General features: G+C 36.1%; 1 protein-coding gene across 2 annotated transcripts in view; it reads left to right on the top strand.

The window, feature by feature from the left end:
- Positions 1–19,014, top strand: part of DGKB (diacylglycerol kinase beta) — a 363,946-nt gene that overhangs the window by 277,514 nt on the left and 67,418 nt on the right. For both annotated transcript variants that reach the window (XM_055710145.1, XM_055710144.1), the window contains 2 exons: positions 130–220; positions 5,886–6,081. In XM_055710145.1, the coding sequence (XP_055566120.1) occupies positions 130–220; positions 5,886–6,081 (287 nt within the window). The remainder of the gene's footprint in view (positions 1–129; positions 221–5,885; positions 6,082–19,014) is intronic.

Here is a 19,014-nt window from a genome sequence, read left to right as displayed (position 1 = left end):
TCTATTTCAAATGGGATGTCACATGTTCCCAAGCCTTTGCCATTACTTATAATGGAAGACAGGATGATCACTTTTGTCACATATTGATAGTGAATAAGATCTTTCTTTTTTCTTTTATTCTTGTTTCAGAATGAAGAACAAATTTTGGTATTTTGAATTTGGCACTTCGGAAACTTTCTCAGCCACCTGTAAGAAGCTGCATGAATCTGTAGAAATAGAAGTAAGAAACTAATTGCTGCATATATCCTTGAAATGTCACTAGTTTGGCTGAAATGCAGGGGGCAAGGGTGCAGAGTGCCTGAATCCAACAAGGCAAAGCAGTGCACATCCTTTCGACCCTACATTCCAAAATATTATTTTTATCGTGTCTATTTGTAGTGTAGCCCTGCACACTGGAACAAAGTTCAGTTTGATGATTAGTGAAGTCTTAATACAGTAGACGAGGTCAAGAGGTGAAATATAACATTAGAAATCAATAGGGAGTGTGGCTAGGTCAGATGGAAAAATGAAAGACTGTCGGAGGGAGTGAGAGCTGCTGCAGGATTAAAATAAAAAAAAAATCTTATTATTTCTAGGTCCCAAGTTTTTATAACCTTTAAAACTCAATTCCCTAAAATTGTACTTACTTTCCTGAATAAAGGTTAAAGAATATATATTTTTTTTGAATCATTCCCCTTCATTAAATAGCTTTTCTCTCTGCACATGGGGTCATCTTTCCATTATGCATTGAACATTAACTGAAAAGACACAGGATAGTTACAGACAAAATAGGAATTTAAAATAATGTGCCACTGCTACTTTGATGGCTGATAGCATAAGTAAGTGGCTAAATTACATAAACTATTTGGGGGGGTGATATTTTTAAATAAGTAAATGAAAAATGTGAAATGAGTGAAGGTACAAACCTGAGAATTGAAGTTAAATAATTAAATTATTTTCCAAGAGGATTATGGTGCCTTTTCTTTCCAATAGTAACAAGAAACTGCACATGTCAATGGAGTATTTGTATAATGTCATGAGGCACTCACAGAGGTATGGTGAGAGCTATGAGTCTTGTCAAAGCCCCCTGAACAGCAAAGTCTGAAGTGATCTGAAAAGACCATGATCTGGTAGTGGGACAGTAGCAAAGAATACTCGGACCGAAACTGTAAGACCTGTGGTGCCAGACTTGCCTGTTACACTGTTAAGTTTTTTTTTTAAAGTGGAAACATGCGCCACAAGTTAGATTAAAAACAAACAAAAAATCCCAAACAAACAAAAAAACCCATAAAAGACAGACAAAACAAAACAAACAAACAAACGAAAAAAACCCAGAAAAAAACCCCAAACCAAATAAAAAACTCTTGCTTCCCAAAACAGTGCTTCACACATATGGGTTTAAGTACATGTAGCCTGGGAAATATTCAATTAGTTATTTGAAGAAATGGCTACCTCATTTGATTTCATTTTAATATACTGTGTGTTAAATGTACTTTTTCGTTAAACACAAATTGAGGAGCAGGCTTTCCCAAGAAAATATTTCTGTCTGGTAAAAATCTTATATAGCCTGAAACATAATAAGATGTGATCCTAAAACATCTAGTTGTAACCATTGAAAGGGTGGTGAAATGTCAGCATCCCAAAGCAAACAAGTATACGTGCAAGTTTGTGATGCTGCTAATACCAGTTGTATAATTATTAACAATTCATATCAATAACAACAATATCACTAATAAATATTACATTATATGAGACATGTTTGTTAATATTCACTTCATCTGTCCTGATCATTATCATTATTCCTATAATTAAGAACAAAAAGCATAGGGGAAATAGTTTCCAAAATGTTTATGCAAGTGTTAGGAGGTAGTTATTGACAAATTTATTTACGAGTAAATTACATTTAAATGGACAATGCTTGCCAATATGCTTGTATCTTATGTTTCTTGTTTAAACATTAGAAACACTTGGGAGCAGCGCTGTTTTCATCTGATTTCTAACCTGCTGCCCCTTGCTTGGGGACATTGCTGCAAATGAGAGCTTGATGTATGATACTTCATTTAACTCCAAATAAAATGCACAAAGCATGCATTTGCTCTACAGCCACACTTTGAATGAACAAAGCCTGTGAAGATTAAGGATCTGTATCTCTGAGCTGGGAGACAGCGATCTAACATTCCATGGGCAAATATTTGTTCAACCCTATATTTGATTTCTAACATTATTAAGTTTGGCTTTCCTGATAAACAATAATGTGTCTTATGTTCTGTATATTTTCTTCTGTGTGAGATGCAGAACAAATTTTGGACACTAAATTCTTACATTACCTGGAATAAGATGTATTTTTATTTCCAAATTGGGATCCAAGAATTTGAGGAGAGAAACATAGGTTCTAAAAGGTTAAAAAAAAAAAAAAAAGCAAAATTAACTATTTATTTTTAATAATAATGTGTTAGTAAATAAGACTTAAGATTTTACTGTTTAGAGCACTTACACTTTCTTTCCAATTCAGAAAAAAAAGAAAGGTGTGTGGAGGGTATTTAATAAGAGCAAGCACAGATGCAGTGTACATGGGGATAGCATGGTCCGTACCTGCAACGCTGTAAAAGCATCATAGGTCCTCCCATACCACCTGGTATGAATGGGTGGCAAAAAGGAATTTAAATGGTCATGTAGTCTTGCATGATATTGTACTTGATCATATAGCAAAACCTTGATCTCGGCTGTTTTCAGGCATAGGTATGTATGTTCTCAGCTCAGAGTGATTTGAAAATATTTGATATAATGAATGAAGTGTAAAATATACTACCCAAAAAGGGACTGAGGCTAGGAAAGAAGGCAAAATAGAACCAGAAGCACTAGTGTTCATTTCTAATCTAGGCAGGTATGCTCTGTGCTTTAAAAGCATGCTTTTATATTTAGCAGTATCACTGCAGTATTTGAAATTTATAAAAAAAAAAAAAAAAAAAAGGAAATAAAAGGCGCAGAACACATCTGGGGTTTGTTATTGTAGCATATGTGTTAGGACAATACAGAGCTACCTGTAGCTCAAACTTCTTGTCTGTGGTATGAACAAAAGAAATTCTCCTTTACTAATTCAGAAAGTTCCTCGTCACTGTGGGATTCTGAGGCCTAGTCAAATAATTGTCTTAGTGTACTACCTGCTGTGTTCAATATTGAGTGAAAATGGAAGCCAGACCCTGTGCCATCCTATTTCACAATTCTTCTTTTATTTAAATAATTCCAGTCAGTTTGGGGGACGCCAGACCTTTATAAATTAACAGCAGGGAAATACCAAAGGTGTCAGATTGCATATTTATCATCTTTCTCGTGTAATACTTAAATATGTATTAAGAAGTGACTGACATAAATTAGGCAGATTTCAGAAGCCACAGGCCGTGGCTTGTAGAGGACCCCCTTCTGCTTGACATTTCATCCTTGTCAAAGATCAAATTATTTTAATTTAGGCTGCAAATTATAAGAAATGAAGACTTCTTTGTGGGAATTCCCTGTGGTAATCTGACTTTTGTTGTTACTGCTGCTTGTCAGTGTGCAAAAGATATAATATGCATGCAAATAAGGTTAAAAAATATGTACTATCTAATTATCCAGCCAGTACATTCCACTTGAAGACAGTGGGAGGCCTGACACACAGTATGTGTTTGATTCATTGAGGCCTGCAGGGTATTTACACAAGATTACTTTTAATTATGAAATTAATATCTGTTTATCTAGAATGTATAGCAGTAAGTGAGCATAAACATGAGCAGAATTTTTAGTAAAATAAATCATCTTAATATTTAATATGTATAAAATATAGGGAGGAACTATGAATTTGCTTTCAAAATAACAGTGAAGACCCATGTTTTTTTTCTTGTAAAAAAATGTGATAGGTTACATTTTCAACTACAGTAGTTGCCACAGCTGCCAACTCACTTCCAGATGTGTCTTTTGATTTTAAAGATTTCCCTATATGAATGTAATTCACAGGTTTAAAATTTAATTCATGAAGAGCAAATATGAAATGGAAATCTTATTCTTAAAATTATTCTCTCTCCAGATTTACACTCTTAGAAGAATTAAGAAGATGCAGAGTATGCATTATAATACAGTTCTGTTTGGTGATCTCAGAAAGCTTCAGGGTAAACAAATAATTATGCACAGTTATTTTTGAGCTGTACTTTGCTTTTCTTCAAAGCTGTGATAAAGGTTTAGGCAGAGAGGAAAAAGTGTCAGTGATCCACAAGGCAGCAAGCTGCATGATGTCAGTGGACTATTACTGAAGCAGAGCTAATTATTTTTCCAGTTTTCTTCCTGATTATTGTATATTGGAATTACAAAATAAGACCCTTAATCAGTTTTAAATGCATGACTGGACCCCCTACTGGCTCATAAAACATTGCAGGAGTAGGATCTAATGTTTAAAAATATGCTGCTATACATGACAAAGTGTGTGCAATTGCCAGTATATCTATATATTCTGGCTATGTTGTGAGGAATGAAACTAATGTACCTGTAGCCAAGGTACAGGTATATGAATCCTGGAAAATTTGGCTGGTTCAGTGAACTAATTAGTAAGACTGAATGCTTTGCCTTCCACCTGCATGTTCAACTGCAGTAATCTGAAGTTGGGTCTTCTTCTCTGGAGTTTCTTCAGTGTTTTTCTGTATTTTGTATGGTTAGGAGCTCCCCTTGATCCTAAAACCATGTAGGTAGGGAGAAGGACTTAGCCTGAGTAAATTGTAGTCAGCGAAGGCTAGGTGTATCCTGTCAAGCTAGGTGCATCTCATTCAACACGTGCCAGGTGAACTGTGTTTGCAAATATTATAGGCTTCTGCCACCTGAGAAGATGCTGCAGTTTGTCCCTGAACAGGCTGATAAGTTACAGTTCAGGGACTGTTCTCCTGAAGTGAAAATTATAGTCCCTTTACAAGATAAAATTTGAAGCCAGATCTAGTAAAAGAATGTACAGCTGTAAAATGGCTTTATGTCCAGTTTTGCTATAAGAAGCACTAGTGACACAAGATGCCCTACAGTAACGATTCCATCACTTAAGGGACTGTCCCACAGAGTAAGTTTTCCTCTGTGTGTCCAGTAAGTCTTGGAAGGCTTTTAGAACACTGATATATCTTCTTTAGCTCCATACCCTGTGTTTTGCTTTGGCTGTGGTGCGTATTTCAGAGAACTGGCTGATGGAGGTTCTGGGATAAGTGCTGTAGCTACATCAGCATTTTGCTGTACCCAGTTTTGTTAATCTAACCTCCCAGAAGTAGTTATTTGTCAGGCATAGCCATATGCTAATGTGCCAGTTGTGCCTTTGGTTTGAAACTATTATCTGTGTGGTGTTCTGTGCTCCTGGGGCCTGCTTAGACTCTTCTCCATAAAGCTGTATATGCTCTATATGCAGGGACTTTCATATTCAGCTTCATGTGGAAGGGACTCAGGGGTTATAATGACAAGTATCATTGCAAAATCATAAGACAGACAATTTAGCTGGAACAGGCAACAGAAAACCTCCAGTTATCGCTATAGAAATTCTTGTAGTACAAATGTTTTTCTGCTAATAGCTGTAGTAAAGCTACAAATATATTTCACTTGGGTCAATGAATAGGTATCAGATAACAGCAAGACCCTACCAAATGATCCCACACTCCAAGCAATCAGGAGCTGAATAGGAATCATTGCTTGCCTTCTGAATGAGGATCAGTTCCTATCTCATACCTCCAAACACAAGTATAGATCTTATGTGAAAACACTAAATAAACCATTAACAATATTGAATGATGAACTGCTGAGTAAAAATGTCTGAAAGGTAGAACATTCTGTTTTTCCTTTCTCTTACTGCTTTCTCTCTCCTTTTTTTTTTCTTTTCTTTTTTTTTTTTTTTTTTTCTCCTTGCTAATCAGTGTGATGGAATTCAGCTAGACTTAATCAATATTTCTCTGGAAGGAATTGCCATTCTGAATATCCCAAGCATGCATGGTGGATCAAATCTTTGGGGAGAGACAAAGAAAAGACGTAGTCACCGTCGGACAGAAAAGAAGAGGTCAGATAAAAGAACCACTGTCACAGATGCCAAGGAATTGAAGTTTGTATGCCAAGGTAAGCTTACAGGTTAATGTAGGCTATCTGGCTCCATCCAGTCAACTTAGTTGTATAATTATCTTTGTATTGCCTCTTGTCAAGAAAAAGGATAGACAGTTCTTTGCTATTTCTCTTCTTGTGAATTTAGCTTTTCTGATGGGAAGCACTGGAGCAAAGGCATAAACAAAGACGTGCTGACAGTTACAGTCTATATACTTGCAAACCTGGCCGGGATGTTACCTGTTAAGCAGATTAAGCACACCATGTGGCACTGTTTGCTACTACAATATTCAGTCTAGAAGTACCTGGAGTTTTTGGAGTCAGGAAATGCTTTCTGAACATTTATAATGCTTCTAAATGTCAGTGTGCATTAAACTTGGGGATAATCCTGCCCTGTTTCTAACAAATTTTGGACAGAGGCTGTAGGAAGGTACTTCAGACTAACAAGAGCAAGCTGTGTATACATTTTATGGACTGTATGCAGTCCCTGAATGCATATGTTGTAGCTTGCTTGCATGGGCATGATCAATCCTTTCAGGGCTTGTATACTCTACTGGTGATTAGACACTATTACTCCATAAATGTTTTTATTAATCATAACTCTTTACAAAACCTACAGTATATAGTAATTTCTGTTCTACTTTGTAGAATCTGAATATGCATTGTAACACATTGCTGCATATCACAAGTTCTAGTGATTATAAAACACCATTCTGTTCACACCAAGGAATGCACAGACCAGGCTTTGAAAACATTTATTTTTTCCCTCTTTTTATCCTATGGAAAAGAATATCGTTTGCTTCAGAGTATCTTCCAGCTTCTCCTCCTTATTCAAAATGAGTAAAGATTAGGGCTTTAACTGATGTTATTGTGATTCTTTTACTCATTCTGGATGGCCTATTTTTTACATTTCATTAGCAGTAATTTTTAAATCACTAGTTGTATCTTAGTTTATCAATATGTTTTGTAGTTTTAGTTCAGCTAACTTACCTGGATGACAAAAGTTTGGGAATAAAGTAGTTTCCTGTGGCTTGGAGGTTGCAATAAGTACTAGGACTCGAAATTGCTCTGTGTTTCAGCAATTTGATACCTGTTCTCAGTATCTGAAAGTAACTTAACACACACTGTCAGCTGGGGTCTTATCAGCTCCTAACCTTCTGCATACACTACTTCTGTATTATGTCCTGATGTTCAAGAGGTGAAAGCAGGTATTGGGTAATAGACTCACCAAAAATACTCTTTTTGTGTTGCTTCTCAACATAAGGATACAGGATGTTTCAACATTTTGATAGCAGTGAAACAAGGTGTTACAACCTCTTTCATCATTGAAGTTTTGTATGTATTCGATACACACATAACAGTTATTTCAGTCTACAGACTGTTTAGTAGAACGGTGTTGCTGCACCCCGTTTCCATTTTCCTGGACAGTAGAAACTAAAATAATAGTAAAAATATTAAAAACTGAACAGAAGATCCTACATTATCTGTTGAAGTATTTTAAATGCAAACATTAAGCACCTTCCTTCAGAAAAACTAGTCTCATGACTGAGTTTCTAATCACTTTATATGCATTGTGGATGGAAGTAGCTTCAACCAAAAAGCAATTTCAAAGCAGAGATTTACTTTCAGTATCATAAGCTAGAGCACCTCTTTCTCATCACTGAGTACATAGATAGTATTATTGGTTGCAGCTACAGTAGCTTTTTAGCACTTAACAGTTGTACATTTCTCGGATTTCTGAGTTGCCTGTGTTTATTGCATTCTGGTTTACAACACTGAGCAGTCTTGAGCATGCAAACTGGGTTCCTTTTAAATGGTGGGGGCACAGGATCTGACTGCAAATGGGTGTTCAGTCCATGGAACAAGGTTAAAACAACTCAAAGTAAAACTCCAAAATTAATGTGGCATGAGCATTTGAGAGCAAACTGATTTGCTCTAGGCATCCACTCCTATTTTATATTGCAAACAATAGTAACTTAATTCTGATAACTAAGATAGGCTTTCAGGTTCGAGTGTGCTGCTTCATCTCAGTAGTCAAGATTATTGCTGAATAATGGAATTCAGTCCATTTTATGTCTAGGCTTCTCAGATAGTTTTGATGAATCTTAATCTACCTACTGTGGAAATAATGGACTGCCTGTCACTTCTAAAGCCCTATGATTCCTTCACTAGCTTTATACAAGCAAACCTGAGAGCCTGATATCGTCTAACTGATTATTTTCTTAGGCACATTTGAACTGTACTTTTTAGTTTGAAGAAAACATTTTGTAAAATTTTAATGCCTGGTGCAGAAATAGGTATTGCCACATTGAGAAGCATGGTAAATGTGTACCTGCTCGTTAACTTCTGTTTATTTACTTATTCTGAATAAATATTCTTTCAGTTCATTTTTATGTCCAAATAAAGCATTGAATCACTACACTTTCTAGGAGACAGCAATCAAACATCCTCATATTTTCATATGTTTACATATATCAGATTTTGGTGTTGGGTTTTGTGTGGTGATGTTTTGGGTTTTTTTAATCTAATCCTCTCATATGGGACTTCTGAGTGCCACGCACATTTAATTTAGTCTTTTTCAATTGCAATGTAACTGTGGGTTTTTTCAACTGCATATCAGACTGTATTCTTGTTGTCTTTATAGTTTTATAACTTGACCATAAATACACAAATTGAAGTTTAGTACTCAAAGTCAGAGCCCTTAAATGGGATACTTGCATGGACTAGTGAAGGTTGTCTCCTCACTCTGGGTACTTTGTTGCCCCTGAGTGTATTGCATTGCTCGCCTCAAACAGCCTCAGGAGGACTTTCCAGATTTCCAAAAAAGAAGAAACTTGTGTGAGGTTCTGCTGCTGTCCTCCCCCTGCTCTTGTGTGTATCACCTAACATAAGACATGTACATGCAGCATGATCATTACTGCAGGAAAAAGGGTCAAAGTTCTGCCAAATCTTTTTTCCTTTCTTGTATATCTGTGTGATTCAGGAAAGGTGTATTCCTCTGAGGCTACTCACAGAATTACAGAATGGTAAGGACTGGAAGGGACCTCTGGAGATCATCTAGTCCAACCCCCTGATAAAGCAGGTTCTCCTAGAGAAGAATGCAGAGGAACACATCCAGGCAGGTTTCCAATGTCTCCAGAGAAGGAGACTCCACAGCCTCGCTGGGCAGCCTGGTCTAGTGCTCAGTCACCCTGAAAGGAAAGAATTTTTTCCTCACATTCAGGTGGAACTTCCTGTGTTTCAGTTTGTGCCTGTTGCCCCTTGTCCTGTTACTGGGTGCTATCCCCCTCTTTTATTTTTTTTCTCCATATTTACTGTCACCTGATGATGCAAAAAGACTTGTATTTTCTTTGCTATTCCCATTATCCACCTCCATACTCAATAGCAAGACCACAATCTGGACTTTAAGTAATCAAAATGACATCTCTTTGAAAAACTATCTTATTATATGAACACAGTCTGAAAAACAATTTATTGAAATGTAGCAATTTAAAATGTGCAGTATTTAAATATGTTCCCTGCTTATCTCATTAGGAGTTGTGCCTGTATGCTAAAGAGCAAAATTTGGCACTGATAGCATATAGGTATATATGTCTCTGTGTGTGTATCATATTTCTGTCTAACTAGTAACTAGCTCTCATGTTTTCATACAAAATATATGAAAATATATTTGTCTAATTAACTTAGAAGTCATTGAAAAGAAAACCTTATTTAACTTCAATATACTAAATACTATCTTAATCTTTGTTAATGGAAAAAAAATACTAGTTTTTATTTCAACTCCTATTCAGAAGTATAGATGGTCTTTCAACAAATGTTATTAGGATAAAAATAGGATTTTTTTTCTAATTTAATTTCATTTTAATTTCTAATTTATCATTATAATTTCTACTGTACAAAATCAATTCATTAGGAAAAAATACAACTACATATATTTGTGACAATCCGTGAAAGTAGATGATTTAATTAGTATTTTGACTTTATGAATCTGACAGTTGCAATGTTTCCATTTGTTTTGTTTTAAAAACTTCTAGTACGTGCATATCTATGACATATCTATCCACAATCATTTTTTTTCTATGTACAGATTTTAGATGTAACTGTGAACTATCCTTGAACATTATTTGGACAGGATTTTTGTTTGGATATACACAGATATTGATAAATGCAAAAAATCAGTGCTTTAAAAAGATGAACATACTGCATAGGAACTAAAGTATGAGTTGAGAAACATAAATGTAAATAACTGAGCTACTTGTTGAAATTACATCCAAAACATAAGCTGAATCATGACGACATATCTTACATGAAATACATATGCCACTTATGTTAAGTATAAAACAGCAAATTTTTCTTCCTCACAGAGAAACTAAATAAAATTTTCAAACCTGTTATGACACAAAAAGGAAAGAAATCTTTTGAAAATCTTTCTAGTAAAATTTTTGCTGAGTAGACTAGGATTCCTTTGGGGTGGATGTAGTTATGCTTTGATTTGCTTTGATTTGCTGAAGTCCAGTTAGTGCCCTGTCCTGAAATCTCTTTTAAAGTTTAAAGTCTCTTAAGACTTCATTGCAAACATATATGTAGCTTGGTTTTGCAAAAGTAGTTCCAGTCACCTCAATGGACTTATTCCTGAAGACACTTCTATGAACTATTAATAGGTGAAACCTTTAGACTATAAATATTTAAGTGCAATACTTTCTTCCTATTTATTTTGTACATTACCAGGCACATTGATACTTAACCAAGTACTTTCCAAGTTGATTTGCACAGCTTGTTAAGAGCTGCAGTGAGTATTACTCAGCAACATGCCAGGCTACTAGAATAATTCAAGACAATGTGCATTCATGTCACAACACCTAGGCATAAACCAAGCTTACCAATATGATTCAATAACTCCATGTGGAAATCTCTGTTAATAACTGTGTTATGACTTTCTGAATGGAAATGCAGAAGTTTTGGAAACAGAATAACGTGTATACAGTTCACTACAGTTAAAAGCAGGGGACACGTAGAGACTGTGAAGGCCTTAAAACACTTTAGAATATCTATACATAGTGAGAGAGGAGAAAATACCTTTCTTATTAGGTGTCAAATTCCACTCTGCAGCGGAGGCAGAGAATCTTATTCCAATCTTCCTTATAGCCAGGGGATTCCTGACAAGAGTTCTCTAAACAACTTATAAACTTTGTAGACTGGCAGACTAATTTAATGTATGGGAGTCTTTCATAAACTACTCTCTGGCCGGGTGGCTTCTCCTTGCTGTTTATAATTCTCTAAATTTAAAATTTTGGCACATCATTAATTTTGAGATCTCTAATATAAATTAATTTCATAAGTTGAAAAAGTAAGAAACTGTGATCTATGTACTCAGTATATATACTACATACACTGAATATACATTGTCTATTCAATATTGGTAGACTTTAGGTTATTTATGATATTGTACAAGGCCTGTATAATGAACTCTCTATAATAATATTTTTATCAAATCCTCTGGATAATGTAATGGATAAATAAGGTAATTGTCCTTATTTTGGATCTTGTTTAGACAGTTTTGGTCAACATAGCCATTAACACATTACCACAGAGAAAAATAACTAAATATAGCTATTTCATAGTTGGTCTATGTTAAGACATTCAACGTACAGAAACAGTGTTGTTTGGACAGAGTATCTAAGTGAAATCATTCAATTGCTGCCTTGACAATCCTAACTAGGCATTTTTGTGCACACACATATATATATAGTTTGATGAAAGAAAATAGTACCGATATAATCGAGTTCTACCAATTTTAGTAATCAGCATTGCAGGATATTTGTGTTACTTTAGAAAAAGAAAAAAATAAAAAGGTAAATTAACTTGATCACAATATCTGTTTAAGAACTTGAGGTAATACATTTTGGTATTCAGAATTCAAGGAAGCAGAAATATGTCTAATGAAAACCAGTCACTAAATCAGTTAAACATCAAAGGAAATAATAATTACATGCTGTCCTAAGCTAGACTCAAACTCACTGGAATAGATAGCAGGGATGTGTAAACACCTTATTGCATTTGGGATAGCTTGCAAATCATTTATGGTCCTTTCTCAGGAGCTATGTACACAAACTGAGGTATATTTCTTTATCCATAACGAAGATACAAGCAGGGCATATATGGTGGAAACCCTTGCTGAGTAATAAACATATACATTTGTATTTCTGTGAAAAATAACAGAAAAAGAACAGTGAACCTGAGAAAAGGGGAAGCACTGAACACAGTAATAGAAAATCTGTTGATGCATTTCTTAGAAAAAGTGAAGAGAAAGACTGCTTTCTCAGCCAAATTTTGACTATAAAACTGTTAGATAAGCCTTCTGTTCAGTCTTCCTAAATTTAAGGAAAAAGCTCTTTTGTCTGTTATGGTAAGGAAGACATATGAAGAATGAAAATCTAGCACTGGTGTTTTTTTCCTAATGGAAGCAACCCAAGAAACCCTGCAACTTGTTTAAGTCACAGATCAGAAAAATTAAGAAACCAAGTTTCCTTAAAAAGCAGTACAGTAAGTTATATTTAAAAGGTTTATGGCAGATTGTGTGTCTCAGTTCCCCAAAAAGAAGGTAAAAATGGAGGGGTCCATATGTGTGCTGTCTGGCTATTTAAATAGGTCTAATCACTGACAATATATGTCAAAGCATTAAGTATATGAAGTTCAGAGAAGTCTGAATTCAGCTATATTATTTGAATGTAAACTACAACAAAACTCATGTGGGACTTACTTTTAAGGTGTAGATTCAGGAAACATACATATGATGAGTTATAGCCCTACATGAATCTAAAACGCTTCGGCTGTTTCACTCACAAATCCACTTCATTTAGTTATATGCCTCAATTACTCTGCTTGGAAAATAACATAAAGTTATCGTTGTATGAAATTTTAATTTCTTTCCTAAATTTTATATAATTGCTCTGAAAATAACAGCATTTTTAATGTTTTTGGAATTTTATTTTCTGTCTTTGATTGAAACTAAGAAGGCATAAAAATCACCTAAACAGCAAAGTTAACCCTTCGAATCCAAATACTTCTTCAAAATTTAAACAATAGAAAAAATTTCTTAATTTATTCAATTTTTTTTTCCTGTCCAAGCATGCATCATAGCTATTCTGAACATCTTAAATCATAAATCAAAGTTTTAACCTAAACTTCACATATTTCTGTGTGGAATTTCATTACAGTTATGTGAGTGCATTGTGTTTGCAGTAAATTAAATCCTTGTGAGGCCTCTTAGGGTGACATTAAATTCAGTGTCTAAAAATCAACCTTATAGCCAGTAGACAGAGTCTCCTCAAGAAAAGTATTTATCCTGTGCTTGAACAAGGGTCTAAGGCAGGTAGACTAGAATGCTTGCTGGAGGTGACTCTCTCTCCCTTTATTTTAAGTGGAGCCTAAGTAATAGGCTGGGTTAGACACCGCACTTCCAGCTGACTAGATAGTGAGACGAATTTCTGAATGTGCTGCATGTGGCAACAGTTCATCAAATACTTGAACAGTCCTTGGAGCAGGAATGGGAATAGGGTACTGCTCTGCCAGATAAGACTTGTTAAGCTGAACCATTCTCTCCTCTATGGATCTAGTCCTGCTGTATCCCAAGTCCTTCATGAGCACTGTAGTTGCTAATCTACTGAGAAGAAAGGACTGTGGCAGATGACCTGTCTTCCCAGTGTGTGCCAACCCTGCTTGGAGTAGAGTTTCCAAGTGTGTGGGACTCAAGCAGGGTAACGCCTGTTTGGGGGGTTATAGTATAGGCAAGCGTAAGGAAACAGGGTAGTGTTCAGTAGCATTATGTACTGCCCTGTCTTTAGTTTGGTCTGCATTATTTTGTTGCATTCTAAACATCTGCATGACACGTTGAATATCCCACCTCCTTTGTGCACATTTCCGTTGCAGCACCTGGCTGTTGCGCGTTGCCTCTTCTGTCTGCTGAATGGCAGTAACTGGCCACCGCGCCAGGCATTGTGCTCCATATCTCAAGCACAAGCTCAGTAGGCAGCGGGAGCTGCTGTCTCACTGAGGGCAGCAGCATGGTATAGCTCATCTGTGTGCGAGGTGTCGATCTCTGGCTTTGCCGAGGTTGCACGTTTGACAAGGGCATGGAACCCTTGCAAATCTCTCCCTGTGGAAGCACCTGTTCCTGCACACCCGGGACCTGCGTAAGGCAGTGTGCAGATCAGAAGTTGCTTCTACTGGTATATACTTTCCAGTTTTTGGTGGTTCTTCTAGAAGCTGTGGAACAAAGCACTCCATGCTGTGATGTGTTATCACTGATCAGAAGTATCTTATCTGTGGAGGCAGGAGTTCAGGGGCAGGGGGAAGAAAAAGAAAAAGAAGAGGAAGTAAGAAATAAATTCACAGTTTTTCCACATTAACAAATTCCTACTTCTTGGTAGAGAGGTAATTTTCATAACTCAGAACTTGGATTTGGCTGACTATCTGAGGGATAGGTTGGTATTCGGCTGCCAATGTCCCATATTGGCTACTGAGGACTGTGTGGCCTTGGCTCCTTATTTTTGCTGCATGCACGTATTTACTGGAATGACAGATTCAGATACCATGAAAGGGATAAATGACCCTTTGTCCTAACCATTTAGTTAAATTGTGCGTTGCACCCATTAGTTTGTAAGATAAGCATTCAAACGTTTGTTTTACCAAGCTGTTAAAGATAGTATGTGTTTCCTAATAGGCTGTGGGCTGGACTGTCACAATGTGATCATGTTATTAAAAAAGCCTTTTCCTGTTTTTCCCCAGACACACAGCAGAAAAGCTTTGGGGTGCACTCTTCCCTCTAGATACCTTTAGCTTTTCCTTTCACTCCTTTAAGAGGTGCTGTGTTCAGCAAGAGCCTTACTCATACAAATAGGCTCATCAACCTGGGGATGGAGTCCATAATTCAGAACAGTTTGAATCTTTTAGGCACATAAATACAATCCCTTGTTGCTGTGAAATGCTGGTTTTATTGTTATTAGGAAGCAGTAGGACCTTGAACAATGGCTTGGTAGTCTGATTTGGGTTTATATTTATAAAGCATGTATATATGTTTCTGTGCAATATAGATCATAGTAGAAAAACAATTTCCTTTTATTTACAAGGCAGTTGAGATTGTCATTGTATTATACCTTTTGGTGCACAGAATGTTCATTTTCTTTCAAGCGTTATTCATTGAAAGAGGATAATTATGGTGTATTTCACAGGCTGCCAGAAGGAAAATGTATCTTTGAAAAGTTTCATTTCCCTTAAGTTGCTCATTTTCTATAGGAAGACAGAGCTATTAAGTAACATACCCATGACAAAGATTGATTAAAATGGCATAAAGGAATATCTTATCTCTAAGTACAGGGATTTACACGTATAACTCCTATGACATTAAATGCAGTAGGTGAAATTAACTCTAGCTATTGTATAAAAAAAAGCCCCAGTAAATTGGTTTGTACAGAGAACAGGTGAGGGTGGGAAAGATGGAATGTTAAGTAGCAACCGAGAAGTAGGAAGTTACTTATTGTTTTAGGGAACACCTACAACATAGTATCCAAATAAAGCCAAGTTCTGTACCAGCAGCATCAATGCAATATTCTGCTGGGGCTCACTTTGGCTGCCAAATACTGGAAACACTACCTTTCTGGTGGGGCTGAGATTCTTGTATTCAGCCAGCTCCTTAGAACAGCTCAGGCCTCTCTACAGCATTCAAGGTGAACGTAGCCTGGGTCTGTCTGACCTGGAACACGGGATATGCCCTAATGTGCACCTTGTACATGGCATACCTCTCAGCACACGTGTCTGCAGACAGCTCATATGGCCTGTTCCACAGTACTCACAGTGCTTAACTCTGCTTTGCTGGGAGTCCTTCATGAGCCTTGTACCTTATTAAACCAGGTAATTGTGTACCGTTTGGTATGACAGCCGTTATTTAAGATGTGGGAAATGATGATGGATGTAAATGGAATATCCAAAGATTTTGATTTTTGCTTTTTTTCCTATTCATTGCAGAAACAGTAACAAATACCATTTTTCAGAGTAGCAGAACCGATCAGCTTACCCAGGGGTTTTTTTTTTGGGGGGTTACCTTCTTTTTTTAATTTTTCCCTCCCATTTCTAGTACTAAAGACAGTGTTTTTGCTGGTATTTATTTGTGCCAAAGACTTGACTTTCACTTGAAAATACACCTTGCAGGATGTAAAGCTCTCTAATAATTAGCTTGTTTGTACATGGCAGGAGAAGCTAAATTTTGCCTTTCCTGAGCTCCTTCCTCGAGCCTTCCCTCCATGTTGGTCTTTCTTCTGACTGTAACTTTTCTACCACGTTTCAGCAGCTCATCCAGCATGCTGGCAACAGTATGGTGTGGTCAGTCTAGAACTCAGAGCCTGTTAATACAGCACATGAATACTTGTTATTTGAAATTTCCTGTGCCGTGAATCAAATATGAATATTTGTACAAGAGCATTAGCACAGGACATAACTCCTTTTTGGGGTAATTCCACTGAAATTACCAGATTTACATAAATGAATAAGAAAGTACCATCAGCTTACGGCATCACATTTTCTATATATAGAAATTTGGATGAGAAAAAACAAGTTTCAGATGAAAAAAATGTGAGTGTGTGTGCATATTTAAACATGGATATGTTTATGTACTTTTTCCTCTACTTCAGCAAGAATTCTATAACAAAAAAATGTGAATAAATGAAAAAAAATATTCCTTGCTGGATATATCTTCTACGTTGTGCTATTGATTCATATACACATACTTTTTTTTTTTCTTTACAGAAACATACATTCTCATATTTTTGTAGGGCTTAATTTTTATTTCTTACTGCTCTATGTCATGAATAACAATTATTGCAGAAGTGTTAAACCCATCTGGGAACAGAAAGTAGCCCTGTCTTAGTTATGAAATAACCATATCCTATTATGGTACTTTGATACAGAGCTTTTCTTTAATTAACAAAGTGAAAACATCTGTTACTGTCTCAAAATAGTTTTTGAGTTTCATACGTTTTATAATTCATGTGTTTCTCTGCTTCTGAAGTTTTTCAGATATAAATTATTTGTAAATGTCACTTTTCTTCCAAAACCTTACAAAAAGTCAGCAATTAACTAATTACAACAGGTGTTTCCTTTCTTGAGGAAAGGAATGCATATGATTATTGTAATTTAAATTCCTGCGTGAGTTAAGGAATTGACCTGTTATTAGAAAACACTGCAAGCACACAGAAAATTATAAAAATGAAGTAGAAATGTTGGATGAATTTAAGACTGAGACAGTTTTAACCCTTTCATGCTCTTTTTACATGTGAACGTTGTAGGTGGTTGCCCCCCCAACCCCTCCAATCCTAAATGTGACTTGATATGTGTATACATGATTTAGATTTACAGTAATATTTTCTGATGCCAAACATATGTTTTTATATTGTGACCTTTGTACAAAAAGCTGCAATAACCATTCTGCAATATTCAATTTGTTTAATGGCAGACAAGTATTCCCTAGAAATGTCTGATAGGACATTACTCAGATTGCTCATTTAACCCTGCCCCTGGTGCCTGAATCTGTAGTTTAAAGATACAAAAATAAAAATAGAATAGCCTAGCTGGTCGTTTTTGGCTGCTGCAACACATAATCATATCCTCTGATCCATTCTAGTTTTCTATTACTTGTTAACAGAAAATTTCAAATTCCTTGAGTGTTTACAAAAGGCGTTGGATTGACAGCAATTTAATTTTGGGTAACAACAGGAGAGACAGCTTCAGTTAATGTACACAATTAGTATTACTAATAAAAAAATGGGTAAAATATCCTAAATATATTGATGATAAGGACAACCCAGTAAGACCACAGGTTTGGTGTATATACATTTGCAATACTCACTAGAGGTAGAAGTGGAATTTACAAGAGAAAATGAGTGTTGGTGTATAAGACAGAGAGATGCAGAAAAAGAAGCATATATTAAAGTTAAAATCTCAGGTTCAGTCTGTTGTATTAAAAAAAGCTGAATTTGTTCTGTTGTGGGTTGTGGTTTTTTCCCCTCACTCTACAAAGACTTGTGTAAACCAAAGCATTTAAATATATGTAGCTATAAATATATATTGGAATCATGCAAGTATTTTACTAGTGTCTATTTACTCTGCAAGGGGAGAGGGTGGGGTGGGGTTAATACTTGCTGTTATAATCAATTTAAAGATTTTTTTTTCCCCTTTTTCTCCATTTGTTTTCTTCATATAAACACCCATGATCTGCTAGCAAACGTGCTATTAGCAGAATACTGCATAGCAAAAGCATGCATCCAACCACACCAACAAAAAGCACCGTTTGGTAGTAGCATTGTTTCACTCGCGTATTTATAAAGACCAAGTGTAAGTAAGACTGGTGGCGTTGTGCACTTGTGCTGACGATAAGGCAAATCAAAGGAGAGGAGGTTCAGTCAGACCACGTCATCTCCATAACCTGCTCTATTTTTATCTGCTGCCTTTAAACGTTAGCCTCCCTCCTGACACTGTTAAACATTGCCAGTAAAGCACCAGGCTGTTTATAAGAGCACATTGTAAAGTAGGTTGTATTGGAAAGTATGAGCTGCCCAACAAATTAATGGCATTGTGAGGTGCTGCCTGCTGGGGTGAAAATAAATTGTAAGAAAATATAGGGAGACAGGTAATGGGCACTAGCCATGCTGCACAACACTTTTCAGACTGCTGCTGACTGTGTGCCAATAGATATGGCAATAACTGTCAACAAGATTTACAATACTTTCGCATTTACACAGTGAGAGTAGAAAGGTTGAAAGAATTCTACAATTTTATTTAAAGTTTAGAGCGAACTATTTCTGGACCTACTATTTCCAGGTGACAGGGTTACAAACACGCTGCTTATCTTTCATACATGTCAGTGGGAGGGTTTTTTATTATCATCGGAAGTCCTTGAAA

The sequence above is a fragment of the Falco cherrug genome, chromosome 4 (assembly GCF_023634085.1).
Source record: "Falco cherrug isolate bFalChe1 chromosome 4, bFalChe1.pri, whole genome shotgun sequence".
Classification (NCBI taxonomy): Eukaryota; Metazoa; Chordata; class Aves; order Falconiformes; family Falconidae; genus Falco; species Falco cherrug.
This window is presented reverse-complemented; position numbering and strand designations above follow the sequence as displayed.